The 19,953-nt window shown below is 37.3% G+C and overlaps 1 protein-coding gene across 4 annotated transcripts in view; it reads left to right on the forward strand.

Moving 5' to 3' along the window:
* The window catches only part of BMS1 (BMS1 ribosome biogenesis factor), a 50,666-nt gene that overhangs the window by 30,108 nt on the left and 605 nt on the right, over window positions 1-19,953 (forward strand). For 3 of the 4 annotated variants that reach the window (XM_004749698.3, XM_004749697.3, XM_004749695.3), the window contains 9 exons: window positions 9,881-9,954; window positions 10,502-10,675; window positions 13,654-13,842; window positions 13,932-14,112; window positions 14,301-14,359; window positions 15,337-15,459; window positions 16,416-16,563; window positions 16,910-17,085; window positions 19,337-19,498. In XM_004749698.3, coding sequence (XP_004749755.1) covers window positions 9,881-9,954; window positions 10,502-10,675; window positions 13,654-13,842; window positions 13,932-14,112; window positions 14,301-14,359; window positions 15,337-15,459; window positions 16,416-16,563; window positions 16,910-17,085; window positions 19,337-19,498 — 1,286 coding nt within the window. The remainder of the gene's footprint in view (window positions 1-9,880; window positions 9,955-10,501; window positions 10,676-13,653; window positions 13,843-13,931; window positions 14,113-14,300; window positions 14,360-15,336; window positions 15,460-16,415; window positions 16,564-16,909; window positions 17,086-19,336; window positions 19,499-19,953) is intronic. The other variant, XM_045068585.1, reaches the window with a different exon arrangement.

Genomic DNA, 19,953 nt, shown 5'->3' on the forward strand with positions numbered 1-19,953 from the left:
ATCGGATGACTTACTGTTTTTCTTGCCTTGATACAGGCTTTAACTTCCAGTGTAGCATTGGTCAGAAGTCAAGTAGACATCCTTGCTTTGTCCTGATCTTGCTTATTTTTCCCTGTGAACTTCAGAATCATCTTTTCTATTTCTAAAAGAAAAATAGGTAGTGTTTTTTCTCTAATAAATTTCCTGTTTTGAGATAATTGCAGACTGAATTAAATTGACATGAGTGTGTAAGAACTAATACAGAGAGATCTCTTGTATATTGTACGTGTCCTATATAGTATAAGACCACAACCTTTATATTAATGTTGATACCATCTTATATAAATCGTATATAGATTTCCTCAGTTTTACTTGTGCTCATGTTTAGTCTGTGTGTGTGTGTTTAGTTCTATTTTTTCACATGCGCTGGTTTATATATTTACAAACAGTTAAGATATAGAACATTTCCATCACCATAGGATACTTTGTATTGCTCTTTTTAAAACACATTTAGCTCCTTGCTATCACCCATCTCCAAGTTCCTACCTGGAAACCATTTCCTTTTTTCATTTCTATAATGTTATAATTTTGAAGAATGTTAAACAAACAGGATCATACAGTATATAATCTTTTATGATTGATATATTTTTTTCTATTCATCATAATTCCCTAGAGAGGTCCATCCAAGTTGTTGCATGTGACTGTGGTTTGTTCCTTTTTATGGCAAAGTAGTATTCCCTGATACGGATGTAGCAGTTTGTTTAACCATTCACCCACCGAAGTGTATCTGGGTTGTTTCCAGGTTTGTGATCTCTCTCTCTTTTGCGCCTTTCTCAAAAATTAGTTGAGCCTCTGTGTGGGTTTATTTCTGGGTTCTTTCTTGCATTCCATTGATTCACGTTTCCTTCCACCCGTACTATACTATCTTGATTACTGTGGTTACATAGTAAACATTAATACTAAGTAGAGTGATTACTCTCACTTTATTCTTCTTTTTCAAGATTGATTTATCCTAGGGCCTGTGGCTGCATATAAATGTTAGAATAAGCTTGTCTGGATCTACAAAAAAACTCCTGGGATTTTGATAGGAGTTGCATTAAAACTATAGGTCTTTATTATTTTGAGTGTTCTAATCCAGGAGCATTTTTTGTCTTAATTTCCTTCGTCAGTATTTTGTAATTTTTGGCATCTTAATGGTAAGTATATTTTAAGTTTATACTAAAGTATTTCATTTTGATTGATTTTTATGTGTTTATCTTTTATCTTGCTAAACTCAGTTGTTAGTTGGGAGGGGTGTTTGTTGTAGATTACTTGGGATTTTTATACATAGTTGTGTTATCTGCAAATAGGAACAGTATTATGTTTCTTTTCAACCTTTGTGCCTTTTATTTTTGTTTACTTATTTATAATCATTTTTTTTATTTTTTCATCGTGTTAAGTGTGCTCTTTAATCCCCATCTTGCCACCTGCCTCCTCTCTGGTAATCATCAGTTTGTTCTCTGTAGCTAAGAGTCTGTTTCTTGCTTGTCTCTGGCTTTTTTTCCTTTGCTCATATTTTTGTTCCTTAAATTCCACATATGAGTGAGATCATATGGTATTTATCTTTCTCTGACTGGCTGATTTCACTTAGCGTTATACTGTTATACTTAGCGTTATACTAGATCCATCCGTGTCATTGTAAATGGCAAAAATTTCATTCTTTTTGATGGCCGAATAATATTCCTCTGTGTGTGTGTGTGTGTGTGTGTGTGTATACATACATACACACCTCACATCATCTTTATCTATTTTTCTATCAGTGGACACTTGGGCTGATTCTGTAGTTTGGCTATTGAAAATAATGCTGCCATAAACAAGGGTGCATGCATCCTTTTGAGTTAATGTTTTTATATTTCTGGGGTAAATACCCAGCTATGCAATTATGATTATATTTATATGTACATTGAATATATTTATATTTAAATTTTTTTCTTATATAATGACTAGGATTAGAAAGAGGAATCTTGCCTTGTTCTCAGTATTTTTCACAGTTAACATATGATGTTAGTTTGGTTTCTCTGTGGATGCTCTTTATGTGCTCCATTCCTCTGTATTCCTGGTATACTGAGAGGTGTTCTTTCTTTCTTTCTTTCTCTTTTTAATGACGAATGGGTGGTGAATTTTGTCAAATGCCTTTCAGTGTCAGTTGATATGATCCTACAAATTTTTTATTCTTTACCCTTTTGATATAGTGGATTACATTGTTTAATTTTTGAATTTTGAATCAACTTTGCATACCTGGAATAAATTCCACTTGGTCATGATATATAATTCTTTTTATATGTTGTTGAACTTTATTTGATGGGTTTTTTTTTTAATAATGTTTTAGATTTTTTGTTTTTGTTCTTTGTTTTTTAAAGATTTTATTTATTTATTTATCAGAGAGAGAGGGAGAAAGAGCGAGAACAGGCAGGCAGAATGGCAGGCAGAGGCAGAGGGAGAAGCAGGCTCCCTGCTGAGCAAGGAGCCCGATGTGGGACTCGATCCCAGGATGCTGGGATCATGACCTGAGCCGAAGGCAGCCGCTTAACCAACTGAGCCACCCAGGAGTCCCTATTTGATCGTATTTTGTTAAGGAATTTTGCATATAAGTATATTAGTGAAACTGGTCTATAGCATTGTTGATTTTTTTGTTTTGGGGGATTTTTTTGGGTACTGTCTTCATTTAGTTTTGGTTTCAGTAATACTGGTTTCATAAAATGATTCCAAAGTATTCCCAATTTTTCTGTTTTCTGGAAGAGAGTGTGTAGAATTGGAATGTTAATTTCTTTTTTTTTTTTTTAAGTTTCTATTTATTTATTTGACAGAGAGAGAGAGAGCAAGAGAGGGAATACAAGCAGGGGTAATGGGAGAGGGAGGAGTAGACTCCCTGCCGAGCAAGGAGCCCGATGCAGGGCTCGATCCCAGGACCCTGGGATCATGACCTGAGCCAAAGGCAGCTGCTTAACAACTGAGCCACCCAGGCACCCCTGGAATGTTAATTTTTAAAATGTTTGGTATAATTTCCAGTGAAATGGTGAGGTCCTGGAGATTTCTTTTTTTGAGCTTATAATAATGACAAGTTTTTTTTCTTTAATGGTTATAGGATAATTTAAATAATTTAGGCTCTTTATTCTGTCTTGGCTGAATTTTACTTTCTTATGGTTTTCAAGGAATTTCAAAGGCTTTTGGCAAAGTGAAAGTTTCATGAAGTACCTTCTCCAAGAAGCTAGCTTAGGTATTCTGAATATAATACTCATAGTATTTGTTTAATAACTTTCCAATGGCTAGGGGATCTGTTGTGCTAATCCCATTTTATTCTTGATAATTAATTGGTGATTTGTGTCCTCCTCCTTTTTCTCTTCGTTAGTAAGGTTTATTCATTTTGTTGATGTTTTTTCCCAAATAATCAGCTTTAGGTCTCATAGATTTATGTGTTCTAGTTTTCAATTTTTTTTTCTCTTTATTATTTCTGTTCTTTGCTTGTTTGAGGTTATTTTGTACTTTTCAGTTTTCTTAGATTATTGGTTTGAGACCTTTTCTCATTTCTAACGTGAGCCTTTAGTGCTCACTAAATTGCTTTGTCTGCCCTGCCTCCCCCTGTATTTTCATATGTTGTATGCATTTTCATTCAGTTCTATGCATTTTTATATTTCCTGTGAGACTTCTCATTGATCCATGCATTATTTAATGTTTTTTTACTTACAAACAAACTACAAAATGTTTAGGAATTTTCTTCTTTCTGTTACTCATTTTCAGTTTAATTGCACTGTATTCTATACTCATTATGCATGTTTTATATTTGTTTAGATTTGCTTTATTACCCAGACTGTGCCCTGTCTTGACAGATGTTCTGTGGATGCTTTAAAAATTATTTATTCTGATGTTTTTGGGTATCATGTTCTATATATGTCAGTTAGGTTCTGTTGGGTTGGCTGTATTGTTCAAATCTTCTGTATCTTTGCTAATTTTCTGACTAATTTTATCATTTCCCAAGAGGAGGATATTGAAGTCACTATGTATTATCTTGGACTTATCTATCCCTTTCAGATCTGTCAATTTTTGCTTCTTATATTTGAGGCTCTGTTTGGTGCACATATGCTTAGGATTGTTATGTCTTTCTGGTGGATTTATCCTTTTGTTGTTGTGTATTATGGTCACCTCTTATTCATGCAATTGGTGAAGGAAAGATTCCAGCTCTACGGTTATAGGGATGGCCTAACACACAATATCTGACACTGGGCAGATGCTGTTGACAGCAGTTTATTAGTCACATACACTCAGAGCCTGAGGGAAGAGAACAGTGCATGCCATGCAGAGACTGAACAATCAGGGGCTTTGAGAGAAAGAGCTTTGTACCTAAATGAGCATAGGATGACCATTGCTTCCCTTGACAGGTTGTGATTAATGTATTTGAATAAATTCATGGGCTGGCAGAGAGGTAAAGTCAAACCTGTTAGGTTGAGGGATAGGTGGGGTGCGGGTGGTCCAACTGAAAAAAGAGCTATCAAGACAGGGATCCTTTCCCATAGGGTGAGGCCATATCTGGCAGGCCTGCTCACAGCTAGACCTTTGGACCCTGTGAGGCTCAAGGATGTCAAGGTAGCCCATGAAATTTTAGCTGTTACAGTTCAGTTAAGTCCTTCTCTGGCTCTGATAATTTTCTTTTCTTTAAGATTTATTTTATGAGAGGGGCACCTGGGTGGCTCAGTGGTTTGGGCTGCTGCCTTCGGCTCGGGTCATGATCTCAGGGTCCTGGGATCGAGCCCTGCATTGGGCTCTCTGCTCCACAGGAAGCCTGCTTCCCTCTCTCTCTCTCTCTCTCTCTCTCTCTCTGCCTGCCTCTCTGCCTACTTGTGATCTCTGTCTGTCAAATAAATAAATAAAATCTTTAAAAAAAAAAAAGATTTATTTTATGAGATAATAATTTAGCCATTCTTGCTTTTTTTAAAGGATGAGTTGCACAGTATATCTTTCCCCTTCTTGTATTTTTGCTTACTTGGGTTGTTAAATCTAAATGGAGTTTCTCGTTATGTGCCTCTATCCTCTCTGTCAATCTGTATTTTGATTGGTATATTATGCCATTTACATTTAACGTATTTATTGATATGGAATTGTGTAAGTCTGATATTTTACTGTTTTGTTGTTTGTTTACTCTTATTCTAATTTTTCTGTCTTTCCTCTGTTTTCATTTTCTTTCTTCTATATTGATATGTTTACAGTGTTTCTGAATGTCTCTGTCTAGATTTTGTAGTCATCACTTATTGTAATATAATAGCCTACTGGTGCCAGTATTTTATCATTTTGAGTAACATGTGGAAACTTTTCTCCTACTTTGGTCCCTTTGTCTTTCCCCCTTTTAAGTATTACTGGTTTGTGTATTAGATAGTGCTATAATTTTTTTTCAGTCTCCAAATATGATTTTAAAAACTCCTCAGAAAAACGTTATTTTATTGTATGCATCTAGATTTCTGATCTTTTGTTTGTTTTTTCTTTTTTTCCCAGTGGTCCCAAATTTCTTCTTTTATAATTTACTCACTACTTAAGAACTTTCTTTTTTTTTTTTTTTAAAGATTTTATTTATTTATTTGACAGAGAGAGATCACAAGTAGGCAGAGAGGCAGGCAGAGAGAGAGAGAGGAGGAAGCAGGCTCCCCGCCGAGCAGAGAGCCCGATGCGGAGCTCGATCCCAGGACCCCGGGATCATGACCGGAGCCGAAGGCAGAGGCTTTAACCCACTGAGCCACCCAGGCGCCCCTTAAGAACTTTCTTGAGCATTTTTTTTTTAAGATTTTATTTAGTTGAAAGAGAGAGCCAAGTAAGTAAGCACAGATATGGAGCAGAGGGAGAGAGAGAAGCAGACCTCCCTGCTTGAGAGGGAGACCAATGCGGGACTTGATCCCAGAACCAACCCTAAGATCATGATCTGAGCTGAAGTCAGACACTTAACCAACTGAGCCACCCAGGTGCCTCACTTCAGCCATGTTTTAAGAATGGGTATGCTAGTGACGGATTCCTGTAGTTGTTTTCCATCTGAGATTGTCTTTATTTACAATTCTTCATTTCTGAAGGATAGTTTCACTGGATATAGAATTCATAGCTGACAGTTCTTTCCTGCAGCACATGAAAAATGTACCACTTCCTTCTGGCCTCTGATTTTAGAGGGGAAATGGACTGTCATTTTGAATTGGTGTGAATTTGTCATTTCTTTCTGTCTGCTCTCAAGATTATTTGTTTTTCAGTTTTCAGAAGTTTGACTGGTGAAGATTTCATTGGGTTTACTCTGTTTGAAATTTGCTCACCTTCTTGAATCTGTTTTTTACCAAATTTAGGAAATTTCTGTCATTACTTCTTTCAAACCAGGTATCCTTGTGAGATCGTATAACTGGTGGATCTTTTTCCTGTCCCACAGGTCTATGAGGCTCTGCTCAGTTGTTTTTTTGTCTGTTTTCCTGTGTGTTGTTCAGACTGGATGAATTCTGTTGATCTGACCTCAAGTTCTCTGATTCTATCCTCTGTCATCTCTACTCTTACTATTGAGTCCATCTAGCAAGCTTTTAAAATTTCTTCTTGTATTCAGTTCTATAATTTCCTTTTGGTTCTTCAGGGTTTTTTGCTGAGTTTTTCAGTTTTTTGGTTGTTGCCAAAGGATTTGTAGGTGCTTGATGAAACATTTTTGTACTGCTTTAAGGTACTAGTCAGATAGTTTCAAAATCTGATTCATTTTATTGTTCATGTCAGTTGTCTTCACTTTTCAGTTAAGATTTTCCTGGATTGGGGTATGACAGGTGATTTTCTCTTGTATCGTACATATTTTGGGTTTTATGTTAGAGGAGACATTGGTCCTGTGTAATCTTTTTATTTTAGTCATGCAGTCCTCTTGTTTATTGTGCAGGTCCTGATATACTTTATGGGCTGTGGTTCCAATGACAATTTAACTTTAGAACCTTTGTAGTGCTATTTTGATCTGCTTAGTACTGGTCTCTGCAGGTGCTGCCTGAGAAGACAGAGGGGCTTCCCTAGTCTGGGCCCCCCATGTTGTGGCTAGGTGGGAGAAGGTTGTCTTGGCCTGTAGGGCTAGTTTTCTTGCTGTAGGGGTATCTTCACTGGTCCTGCCAGGGCACACATTGTTTTTAGATGGTGGTGGAGAGCCTCTGGCCTGGCACAGAATCTCCCTTTGCCAATAATCCTTGGCCACCTGGTTTATCTTGGTGGAGGAAAGGAGATTCAGGCCCTTCAGGGAAGACAAACAGTTCTCTCATCACTTACTGCCAGGGGGGCTTTCAAAGCACCCACTTAACCAGTGCTGCCTGGTTAACCTAGTGTTCCTGCTAAGATCTGAGTTTGATCTGAGGGAACATTGAGTCTATCTGGTCTCCCTTCTGTTGCTAGTTTTGGGGTTGGGAAACAGTGGTTCTGAATTGCCTTTCTGTGGGTTGTGGTCTAGTGAGCCACCAGCCATTACGTCATTCCTCTGGTCCTGGGGGCCCTCACCAGCCCTTTTTTTCTTTATACCTTTCAGAGTTCTTTTGTTTTCCTTGGGGTCTTGTGGTTTTTTTGGAGTTGGTTATACTTAGTTGGGAGAAACAGAATAAATAAGTCTACACTGTCTTTTACAGACAAGAAATCTTTGTTGGCTTTTTTTTTTTAATTTTAGTTCCAATATGGTTAACTTACAGTGTTGCATTAGTTTCAGATGTACAATATAGTGATTTAACAGTTACATATATTATTCAGTGCTCATCATGACAAATGTACTCTTAATCCCCTTGTTTTGCTCATCCCCCCCCCCCCCCAACCTCCCCTCTGGTAACCATCTGTTTGTTCTTTATAGTTAAGAGAGATTTTTGGTTTGTCTCTTTTTTTTTCCCTAGCTCATTTGTTTTGTTTCTTATATTCCACATATGAGTGAAATCACGAGTTATTTGTCTTTCTCTGACTAACTTATTTTGTTTAGTATTGTACTCTCTAGCTACATTCATGTTGTAGCAAATGGCAAGATTTCATTCTTTTTGATGGCTGAATAATATTCCATTTTATGTATATACATACACACACACACAGACACACACTTCTTTATCCATTCATCTATCGATGGGTCCTTAGGCTACTTCCATAATTTGACTCTTGTAAATAATGCTAAATAATAAATATAGGGAGGCATATATCCTTTCAAATTAGTATTTTCATATTCTTTGGGTAAATACCTAATAGTGGGAATACTAGATTATATGATAGTTCCATTTTTAATTTTTTGAGAAGCCTCCAAACCATCTTCCTGCATTAGTTTGCATTCCCAGCAACAGTGCACAAAGGTTCCTTTTTCTCATCCTCGCCAACATTTGTTTGTTGTGTTTTTTTTTTTTTTTTAACATTTTTTTTAAGATTTTATTTATTTATTTGACAGAGAGAAATCACAAGTAGTCGGAGAGGCAGGCAGAGAGAGAGAGAGAGAGGGAAGCGGGCTCCCTGCTGAGCAGAGAGCCCGATGCGGGACTCGATCCCAGGACCCTGAGATCATGACCTGAGCCGAAGGCAGCGGCTTAACCCACTGAGCCACCCAGGCGCCCTGTTGTGTTTTTTAATTTAGCCATTCTGACAGGTGTGATTTGGATCTCATTGTGGTTTTGATTTGCATTTTCCTGACAATGAGTGATGTTGAACATTTTTTCATGTGTCTTAGTTAGTGGAGAAATGTTTGTTATGTCTTCTGCCCATTTTTAATTGAATTATTTGGGTTTTTTTGGTACTGAGTTATATATATTTTTTGGATACTAACCCTTTATTGGGTATGTCATTTGCAAATATCTTCTCCCATTCAGTAGGTTTTTTGGGTCTTTTCTTGGGTCATGTTTTATTAGAACTGTGATAAAAGGAGAATTGACATCTTTCTGATACTGAGTCTTCTTTTTCAAATACATGGTTATCTTTATTTGTTCAGTAGATAGCATTAATCACACCTACTTCATTGGGTCATGTTGAAGAATGTGGTTAAGGCACATAAGATACTTAGAGCAGTGCCTTGTCTGTAAAGCCCTTGTGTTAGCTAATGTCTATTCCATGTGTTCTTTGGTAGTATATTAAAATTCTTTAAGTTTTTTAAATAAAGTTTTTTGACACATTTCTTGTAAGGTTTATTCCCAAGCATTTTGTCCTTTTTTGTTTTTCTTACAGATGGAATCTTCCCAACTATTGTATCTTCTTTGGCTCTTTGGTTCTTTGGCTCTTTCTTATGTGAAAATATTTTATCTAAATACTACTTCTAAATATTGCTTCCCAAAGGAGTTTTAGCATCTTTTTCTTTTAAGGATAAGAGCCAGAGCTAAACTTAGAGCTCTAAAAACAAGTGGATGAGCAGATTAATGAGCTCTTCATGTGATTCAGCATTATTTTGGGTACCACTATTACTCTAAGTCCTGTATTTTATGTAATCCAAGATTTTTCTTAGATATGCCATACATTGTGTTGTGTTACTCTTACTACTGAGACTCTGTCCTATGTGCTATTAATCAAATCATAGTTTTTTCATGTCACTGTTGGTCTTAGGGACTCACCTGCAAAGCCATGCATATATCTCTCTGTGCATCCCTGCTGCAAAGTGTTTGCTACCTGCATTGGAAAAATAGCTCTTGGCTAAGTGGGGTATCAAAGTAAAGTAAGGAAATATGGGTTGGGTCCATGTGCTTCATCTGAACAGGTGATGAAATACTGACATTTCAAAGAGGAAAAGAAGCCTGTGTAAGTACAGGATTCTCCTGGAGTGTGTAGCAATAAGAAGGGTAAAAATGAAATTTGGGCTTCAGAGTACACAGTGCACTGGGTGGCGCTATCGTGTCATATGCAAGCCCTATTCATGGAGGACATTTGGTTGTTCTTTTCCCAGAAGAGCTCTATGGTGACTTTGAAGACCTGGAAACAGGGGATGTGCACAAGGGAAAACCAGGTGCAGATACTCAGGTATGATTTTTATCATGACTGGCTGTCAGTCACTGGTCTTTGATCTGTGGTCAATATGTAATGAGAGAGGCCCATATTAAACAATGTGAATCTTACTTATTATCTCTGTAGATTACAGAATAAATGGATTCCTTCCTAAAAATATGGAGGTTGGGAACAGATCAAAGTTGTTGGTTTGTTACTTTTGATCTTTTGGGTTTACTACCTCTTCTTGTGTTTATGATTCTTCAGTCGTTTAAAGTTTAGCTCCTGAGTCACCATCTTTCTCTCCACTGTTCCTTTTGCCATCATTCTCCTCTATTCCCTATTCTCCCTAATATTTCTTTAGAACAGTGTCTAGGGAGAATCTGGGTGGGGACACTTGCTTTTACTTTTATTTATATTTGACATTCCCAACCAGATAAAGGAGTGACAGTGTATCACAATGTAGATGTCTAAATGTCTCGTGTCATTTAGAGCCAAAGGCTGAACTTTAAAAATCTCCTTTTATGTTTAAAGAAAAGATCTCCACAAACTTTTACAAAATTTTCTCTTCTGGAAATTTAAGATTGAAGACGCAGAAGAAGTTAAGGAAGAAACTGACCCCAGTGCAGAGGAAAGTGCCAAGAAAAAGCATTTGGATAAGAAGAGAAAATTGAAGGAGATGTTTGATGCAGAATATGATGAAGGAGAAAGCACATATTTTGATGATCTTAAAGGAGAAATGCATAAACAGGCACAGGTGAGAACACTGGGATCCTATCAGCTTTATTTCAAGGCTGTAATACAGTGTTGTGAGTACATAATTTTGTTTAGGTCTCTGCTTGCTGACCTGCTTCTGTGCCTCAGGTTTGGACTCCTAGGTCAAGATGCAGATAAATGTGTTTATTCATGCAGTCATCTGATTGTTTTTTCAGTCTGAAATTGACCAGAAAGATTATCAGTGTCTATTGTATATGAAGCATTGAGGAAGCAAAAATGGCTGAGATAGGAAGCAACTGCTGAGGATCTCTCAGTGGACTGATTTTTTTTTTTTTTAAAGATTTTATTTATTTGACAGACAAGAGATCACAAGGAGGCAGAGAGGCAGGTAGAGAGAGGAAGGGCCAGCTCCCTGCTGAGCAGAGAGCCCGATGTGGGGCTCGATTCCAGGACCCTGGCATCATGACCTGAGCCAAAGGCAAAGGCCCTAACCCACTGAGCCACCCAGGCACTCCTGATTTTTTTTTTTTTTTTTTAAGATTTTATTTACTTATTTGACAGAGAGAGAGCACAAGTAGACAGAGAGGCAGGCAGAGAGAAAGGGAAACAGGCTCCCTGCTGAGCAGAGAGCCAGATGTGGGGCTCGATCCCAAGGACCCTGAGATCATGACCTGAGCTGAAGGCAGTGGCTTAACTGACTGAGCCACCCAGGCACCCCAGTGGAGTGATATTTAGATGTAGGCATTGCCTTAGCATTCTGGTTACTGCTCCCTGGAAACGTAATTAAATAATTTGAATGGGTAGATGATTCTTACATATACTGGTGCTTATGCACACACACAAGTGCTCTCCAGGGAAGCTTTTCTAAAAACTCACCTTGGTCAGAGTTCAGAGGGTATTTCAAGTGTCGGGTCAGATGTGGAGATAAAGGGAACATGTGGAATGCTAAAACAAAGATGGTCTGGCCCCCTTGCCTGAGATGCTGAACAGACTGAGTTGATGAACTCACTCTTAAGGAGACACAGAGATATCTATGCAGTGGATGGTGAGTGTTTGAGTTGTGTTTTGACAAGGGGGACACCAATAATTCCTGTAAGCTAGAATATACTTTAATACATCTTATGCAGGTTAAGCATATGATTTCTAAAAATGAGGTTGGTGGACTTTGCCCAACCTAAGCTTTCATCTGTTTAAAGAAAGTATCTCCCTGTTAGTCATTAACATAGTGGTTCTAAGTCTGTACTGACTTTGATAGAAGTAACTAAGACATGTAAAGCTAGTTCTGAAGTCTTTGCTTCAGTCCATTTATAACTTAAAATCACCTAGCATCTTGTGTCCTGTTTTACACTTGATCTTAGCCAAAAGGCCGAGAAGCGATTTGTGTCCTGTTTTAAAGGACTTTGAATTTTTTACTCTGAGTGAAATGGGGACCCACAGGGGGTTTTGAACAGAGGAGAGACATGTATGACCTGCTTTCCTTTGAAAGGATTGCTGTGGCAAGAGTTCAGTAAAATTAAGTTGACTCACCGTGGGGGTTGGGGAGGTGTTGGAGGTGAAAGAGAAAGAGTCAAATTCTGGATATACTTTTTAAAGGTAGGTCAAAAGTAGATTAACTGTGGGGTGTGTGAGAGGAAATAAGGATGACTTCTGGAAGGATTGAGTTGTCAGTAAGATAGGAAAGCCTCTGGTTGGTGCAGGTTTGTCTAAAAAGATAAAGTTTAGAGCTTGGGTTTGAGATCTCTTTCAGACAAGTGGAGCTTCAAGTAGTCAGTGAGGAGCCCTGGAGAGAGGTTGGGGCCAGGGACTTAGATGTACAGTCTTCAGCATCTAGATGCTACCTAAAGCCATGAAGTGGATGGGATGCTCTGGGAAGTGAGCATGGTGTCAGGAGAGGAGAGGACTAACACTGACAGCGGGTACTCCACTGTAGGAGGCTGGGCGGAGAGGATGAAGCAGCAGTGGGGATTGAGCAGTCAGTGCTCAGGAAAGAGAAGAAATTGAAGAGAACATGAGGAAGCCACTATAGAAGGAGGGATAAATTATTTTAAATCCTGCTGATGTATTAACAATGAAGACAGAATTGACAACTGGGTTGGAATGTGGAGGCCCTACATGATTTTGGCAAGCATTTTTATGGAATGTGGCTTAAAGTCCAAGCTGAGATTTAAGAGAATGGGAGCAGAGGAACTAGAGACTCTGAGTATAGAAAACTTAGAAGCCATTTTACTTCAGAGAGAAGCAGAGAAATGGGGCAATAGTTGGAAATAGAATCAAAAGAAGATGTTAAGATGTGAGAAAATAACAGGCAAGACCTCTTGGAATAAAGTTCAGTAAGAGTGAATGATATCTAGCATGCAAGTGAAGTTTGGCATAAAATAAATCTATAGCAGCTGCCCAGTAGTACTTTCCGCAATAATGGAAATGTCTGTCTGAGCTGTCTTTTTTGTAGCCATTAGCCACGTGTTGATACTGATCAATGTGACTGCTGTGACCAGGGGACTGAATTTAAAATTTTTGTTTAATTTTAATTAATTTCAATAATAAATGATAAATATAATAATAAGAGTAAAAGGCTAGATGTGAGTGTAAACCCTGGAAGGAGAGATGGCTGCAGAAATTCTTGTAGACTGCTTAGTTTTTGAGTGAATTAAGAAACAGTCAACTGCTGAGTGTGAGGATGACGGAGGAGGAGATACTGAGTATCAAATATTGTAGAGTAAGAAAAGAAAGTGGACTGGGAAGCTGAGAGTATTGGCTGACCAGCATTAAGGGTTGCTTTCAAAGTTGTTTGCATTTGCTGTACCTTGGAGCAACAAAGGAGAAAAGAGTTGGGACATATCCTAAACAAACTGTACAGATAAGAAGGTATGTTATTTTTAAATGGGATAAGGCGTGATCACGTCTGTGTTCCTTTATGAGAAAGTGTTCATTTTTTAAAATGTTAATCTTAGATTTATTAAAGACAATAGCATTGTGAGTTTTTTATTGTTTTTTTTTTTCCCCCTCTCTCGTATATAGCTTAACCGAGCAGAATTTGAAGATCAAGATGATGAAGCCAGAGTTCAGTATGAGGGTTTTCGACCTGGGATGTATGTTCGAATTGAAATAGAAAATGTCCCCTGTGAATTTGTGCTTAACTTTGACCCCCATTACCCAATCATTTTGGGTGGTTTGGGCAATAGTGAAGGCAATGTTGGATATGTACAGGTAGGTACCCTTTGCTGCATGCTTTGGCAGTTGGGGTTCTGGGGACATACTTACACCACTAATCTTACTGAAATCTCTTCTTCCCTCAGATGCGTCTGAAGAAACATCGTTGGTATAAGAAAATCCTCAAGTCCAGAGATCCAATCATTTTTTCTGTAGGGTGGAGGAGGTTTCAGACTATCCCACTCTATTATATTGAAGACCACAATGGGAGACAGAGACTTCTAAAATATACCCCACAGCACATGCATTGTGGAGCAACCTTTTGGGGTAATACATGATTGGAACAACTTATAGGTTAATTTAAGCCATTATAGTTTTGTTTTTCTCCATGAAATTCCAATTCATAAGATTTTTCTCTCTTTTTTTTTTTGATTGAAGTACATATGTAAAACAGAATTCAAAATTTGTGATTCACTGTATTTACTTTCTTTTTTTTTTTTCCTATTCTTTTTAAGGTCCGATTACTCCACAGGGAACTGGATTCTTGGCAGTACAGTCTGTCAGTGGCATAATGGTAAATATTTTGAATGTTTTATTTTCCAGATTGTGTTTGAGAAGTATATCTTGAATATGGGATATGTACATGAAACTTGAAGTTCAAAATGACTCATTTCTAGTATTTGTAGCAAACTTCTCTTTGCTTTTAATTTTCCTACATCTTCTTAAGTAGGATTTGGGAATGAAGAGGTAGACTTATTATGATTCTGATGACATTTTATATTTTTATAAATTTTTTGGACTTTTTCTTTCTTTTTTTTTTTTAAGATTTACTTTAGAGAGACTGTGTATGTATGCATGAAGTGGGGAGGGCAGAAGGAAAGAGAAAGAGACAGAAAATCTTCAAGCAGACTCCCTCCTGAGCTTGGAGCCTTGATATGGGGCTCGATCCCACAACCCTGAGATCATGACCCAAGCTGAAATCAAGAGTTGGTTGCTTAACCTACTGAGCAACCCAGGCACACCTTGTTTTCCTAAAAATAAGTAGTGCTCACCATGTGCTAAGCACTGTACTAGGTTCTAAGGATACTTTGGACACTAGTTAGACATAAGACTACTCCCTAGTAATGCTGGTTGAGCAAAGTATGTTCACATAGTCTTCATTTGGTCAATCAGAGCAGGTTTTATTGGCCCTATTTGACAGAAAACAGAATAATGAGCAGATGAAATTTGCCCTGGGGGTCCACAATTTACTTCCTTAAACATTGTAACCAAATTTTCATATTCCTTTCCATTCCAAATTGGTCATTGTTTTGAAATTATGTTATTGCAAAATCATCCTCCAGAGAATACTCAAGACAGCATTAGTTTGGCTTACATGTACTATAGCTTTAGATTGCTTTTGTTAAAATACTGCTTTGCAAGTTCAGATATTCTTTCTTAGCTGGTTGTAAATAGAAATGTACTTTGGTGATTTATTGTATCATAGAGAAAATAATAGTTTTTCTCTTGCTGATATTATTCCTGTATTCAAATTTTGGGTGTTCTTCCCAGCCTGATTTCCGGATAGCTGCTACAGGAGTTGTCCTAGATCTGGATAAATCCATAAAGATTGTGAAGAAATTAAAGCTAACTGGCTTTCCTTATAAAATTTTCAAGAATACGTCATTCATTAAGGTCTGTATATCTTTATACTCACATATTTTACATGTATATTTTATTGAAGGAGGAATGAAATACTTATAAAATATAGTCTGATGTTTTCAAAAGAGTGAAATTTTTCATAAACTTGGTCATTGCTATTTTTGGTTTCTTTGTATTGGTCTCTATGTCACTTAAATATGCTCAGAAAATTTTAAGGTGACATTAATAGAGATACATACTAATGGAGGCTATTCCTTATATCATGTGAGACTGTGACAGAGCTAATATTGAAAATAACATAATCTCATTCACTCTTTTTTTTCCCTGCTTTTTTGGATTGTGTTAAGAAAGGGGGAAAATCATAGGTTTGTTAAACAGCTCAGTAGAAAAATGGACAGAATTTTTTAAAAAAGGAAAATAGACAAAGTATTTTGTAAAATACTTGTTGACGGGTATGGAGAAGTGGATGCTCTTTTTGCAGTATAATGTGGGAGGGTAGTTCGAGTCACATTTATTGAAAATCTTATGTGGGTATTCCATAAAAGTACAGAATTAAGATGATCATAAAATATTCTTATAATATCAGGTAATAATGTCACTGGCATTTATTCAGCTCTCTTTATTTTCTGAACATGTACACCTAAGTCATAGGATATGAGCTGCAGCCCAGGCCTGGTTGATGATGACAAAGGCTCTCTAGGCCAGTTCAGTCCGATAAATATCTTTTTAATATTTTTTTCTACAAAGATACCGGTGATGAACATGCTAATGAGTCTACAATAGAATCTTGATTAATGTTTTTTTGGGGAAGATGAAATTGAATTGTATTCCATTTGACCTAGTAATTCCACTGTTAGTGGGGAAAAAACATTTTGATTATTTTATCACTATTAAAGAAGTTTTTTTCTTTTTTTAACCAAGGACTCATTTATGAACTAAAAAGTAAAATACCTGATTTTGTGTGGTTTTTTTTTTTCATTTACCTATAGGGAATGTTTAATTCTGCCTTGGAAGTGGCCAAATTTGAAGGTGCTGTGATTCGAACTGTCAGTGGCATAAGGGGACAGATCAAGAAAGCACTCCGGGCTCCAGAAGGAGCTTTCCGGGCCAGCTTTGAGGATAAGTTGCTGATGAGTGGTAAATATAACTTCATGGTGTAATCATAACAGCATGTTACCGTTCACTATTGATTTCTAGTCAGTGAGGAGTAGAGGTTGTAGTTCAGGTTTTAGAAACTTGGAATTGAGTTCAGCTTTCCCCTATTGGAGCATCTTAGCAGTATGCCGAGTTACGCTGTGTGCGGAGCCATGTGATTCATAGCCAGTAAAAGTTTTGTGATATTCAAGAGTAGTTTACTTAGTGAAGTCTTATTTCAAAAACCATGCCGCCAACTAGAGAAGTTGGGGGTGATTGTTTTGTTCTTTTGTTTGACAAGATGGTTATAAGTCTTCTTTTGAAAATGTTAAACTGTGTCTTTTTCCAGATATTGTCTTCATGAGAACCTGGTATCCTGTCTCCATTCCAGCCTTCTATAACCCAGTAACATCTTTGTTGAAACCAGTTGGTGAGAAAGACACCTGGTCAGGAATGAGGACCACAGGTCAACTCCGGCTTGCCCATGGTGTCAGGCTAAAGCCCAACAAGGATTCTTTGTATAAGGTATAGTCACTTAACACATGAGCTCCATAGATGGGGTCATCCAGATGCTTTGTACATAATGTTTTCTGTGTTAAGAATTTTCAAGTAGGGGGGCGCCTGGGTGGCTCAGTAGGCTAAAGCCTCTGCCTTTAGCTCGGGTCACGATCCCAGGTTCCTGGGATCCTCTCTGCTCAGCAGGGAGCCTGCTTCCTCCTCTCTCTCACTCTCTCTCTTTCTCTGCCTGCCTCTGCCTACTTGTGATCTCTGTCTGTCAAATAAATAAATAAAATCTTAAAAAAAAAAAAAGAATTTTCAAGTAGGAAATCTACCATTAAATTGAATGAACATGTATATTCATAGAATATTTTGGAAAGAATTCCAGAAGGTGGTAGTAGGGGTTTTCATGGGTTGGAAAGGAGACAAACTTTTCATTATATACTCTTTTAAACTATTTTTTCCCCATCGGATACACGTATTACTTTTAAAAAATTTATGTGCTAATTTTTATTAAAGCAATGAGTGGGTTTTTTGGGAAAATTTTTAAAAACTTTGTAGTGAAGTGGTAACATAAATACAGAAAAATACATGGATCACAAGCATACAGCTCATGAATTTAACACACCCAAATTGCCATCACCCGGATCAAGCAATAGAGTTAGCAGCACAGCAAAAGCCTGCTTGTGACTTCTAGTCACTACCCCACCTCCACCTCAAAGATAGGCATTCTCTGAACTCCTGACATGTACATTAGTTCTGCCTGTCCTTGAGTTTTATAAAATACAGCATATACTATTTGCCTAGTTTCTTCTCCTTCAGTTTTATGAGATTCATTCATGTGTTTGTAGGCATTCAAATGTTGTTCCTGTCAAGTAGAAATTTATTATGTTATACTGTCAGTTTATTCATTAATGTACATTATTTCCAATTTTTGACCATTTAAATGCTGCCCCGAACACTTACACGTGACTTGTTTGGTGTACATGTGCACACATTTCTTTTGCATTGCTCGCCCCAGGTTGGGATTGCCAGGTACGGGGTATGCGTGTGTTTGGCTTTCACTGTATGATGCCTATAGTATTCTGGTATAGTAGATTAGGTTAGATTCCTACCAACAATAGTTGCTAGTAGTTGGCATTGTCAGTATTTTTTTAATTTTAAGTTCTCACTGTCTTTCAAAATCCCATTTCATTTGGAATTTGGTCTTTGATAACTTTCATTATTTTCTACACAGGTCAGCAATGCATTTGGAAAGATTTGTTTTAATGCAGGATAAATATAAATTGTTTTATAATAAGAGGGGATTCAGGATATCAGTCTGCCATTCTGCCAGAAACAAATTTTCAGGCATTGCTTTTTTAATAAAGTAATTAATAATGAAATTTTTAATCATGTTACATGAATTTCTAATAAAATATAGGACATGGTACCTACAAGAACTACCTCTAAGCTTGTGGTGGTGCTTCCTCTTTTTTTCAGAATGGCTTTCTTCGAGTTCCTTCATTCTAAGCATTTTAGGTTTCTCCTAAACAGAGTACATTGCATATTATTGTGGATGATGTCTTTGATAATAAATTTAAAGATATACCAGAAATATTCTCTATATACTTGGTGTTGACCTTGAGGGTAAAGATCTAGGGCAAGACTTTTCTACTTACTATTTTTGAGGCGGTTAAGAATTTTGGTCATCTCAATTTAAGCACAGAAATTAGATTACCTTAAAAACTGAATGTAGAGAGTGTTTGGCCTTTATATGTCATTTAAATCTCATTTTACTCAGCTGGCCTTCCATCAAAAACAATAAAGTTAAACTTTTTAATGAGAGTCACGGATGGGAACACTTGAGCTGCTGCTGATTAGAGGAAGTGAATCCACAGAGGTTGATAGTGAAGATGAACACCTAGATGATTATTATTAGCCTAAAAGAAACTACCTCAGTGCCCCCAAAATAAGTTGTGGGTTTTTCATTAAAAGAAACTTTGGATATATTCATCTGCTCTCTTGAGATCCCAATAGTTCATATTGTAGACATGGATACAGTTGATTTTTTGGGAGGATTCCAAGTATATTCTGTGTTTCTCTGTTTTGCCTAGAGCAATGTACATCCATTGAGGCAGTCACCTGTGATGGATGATTGAATCCTCATTTCTTATGGTCAGCAGACTCGTGTTACTGATCATGTGGAAAAGTCAATCCATTGAGAAGATTTTAGGCAAGTTTTAGATGCATATAGAGCATAATTTAAATACATCACTGTTTTTATTTTTCCTTTCAGCCAATTGTGAGGCAAAAGAAACATTTTAATTCAGTGCACATTCCAAAAGCCTTGCAGAAGGCCCTGCCATTTAAGAATAAACCCAAGACCCAAGCAAAGGCAGGCAAGACGCCGAAGGACAGGCTGAGACCAGCCGTCATACGGGAACCTCATGAGAGGAAGGTACTGTCAACAGATGGCTTCCTGCGCGTTGCATTTCGATGTGAAAATAATGCTTTCTGTAGCACAGTTGATATTTGTGTTGCGTTCTCATTTTTCTTCAGGAAAGGATAAGAGCCAGACTTACTTGAGGTGCTAGAACTGGAAGGTCGAGGAAAGGCCAGAGTCCATTTCCCTTCTGTTGTTTAGTCTTGCTGTGTCTTATGCATTTTAATGGGGATTAGTATGCACCCAGCTGGCAAATCACTCTTGGTTTTATGTAGTATCCACAGTGATTAACAAAGGTAGTTTTGTGATGAAGGCCACTATTTAAGTATTTTACTCAGTAAATATGCTCCTACTTATGCTTTCATGCAATTATGATTTCCTAGTTTAGGATAAATTTTCCCTGAGTTAATACTCATTTGGATCATGGATTGATTCTAGGTTTGATACATGAGCTGAGGTGTTTATGTCCC

This window comes from Mustela putorius, unplaced genomic scaffold (genome assembly GCF_011764305.1).
Source record: "Mustela putorius furo isolate JIRA1106 unplaced genomic scaffold, ASM1176430v1.1 tig00003909_pilon_pilon_pilon, whole genome shotgun sequence".
NCBI lineage: Eukaryota > Metazoa > Chordata > Mammalia > Carnivora > Mustelidae > Mustela > Mustela putorius.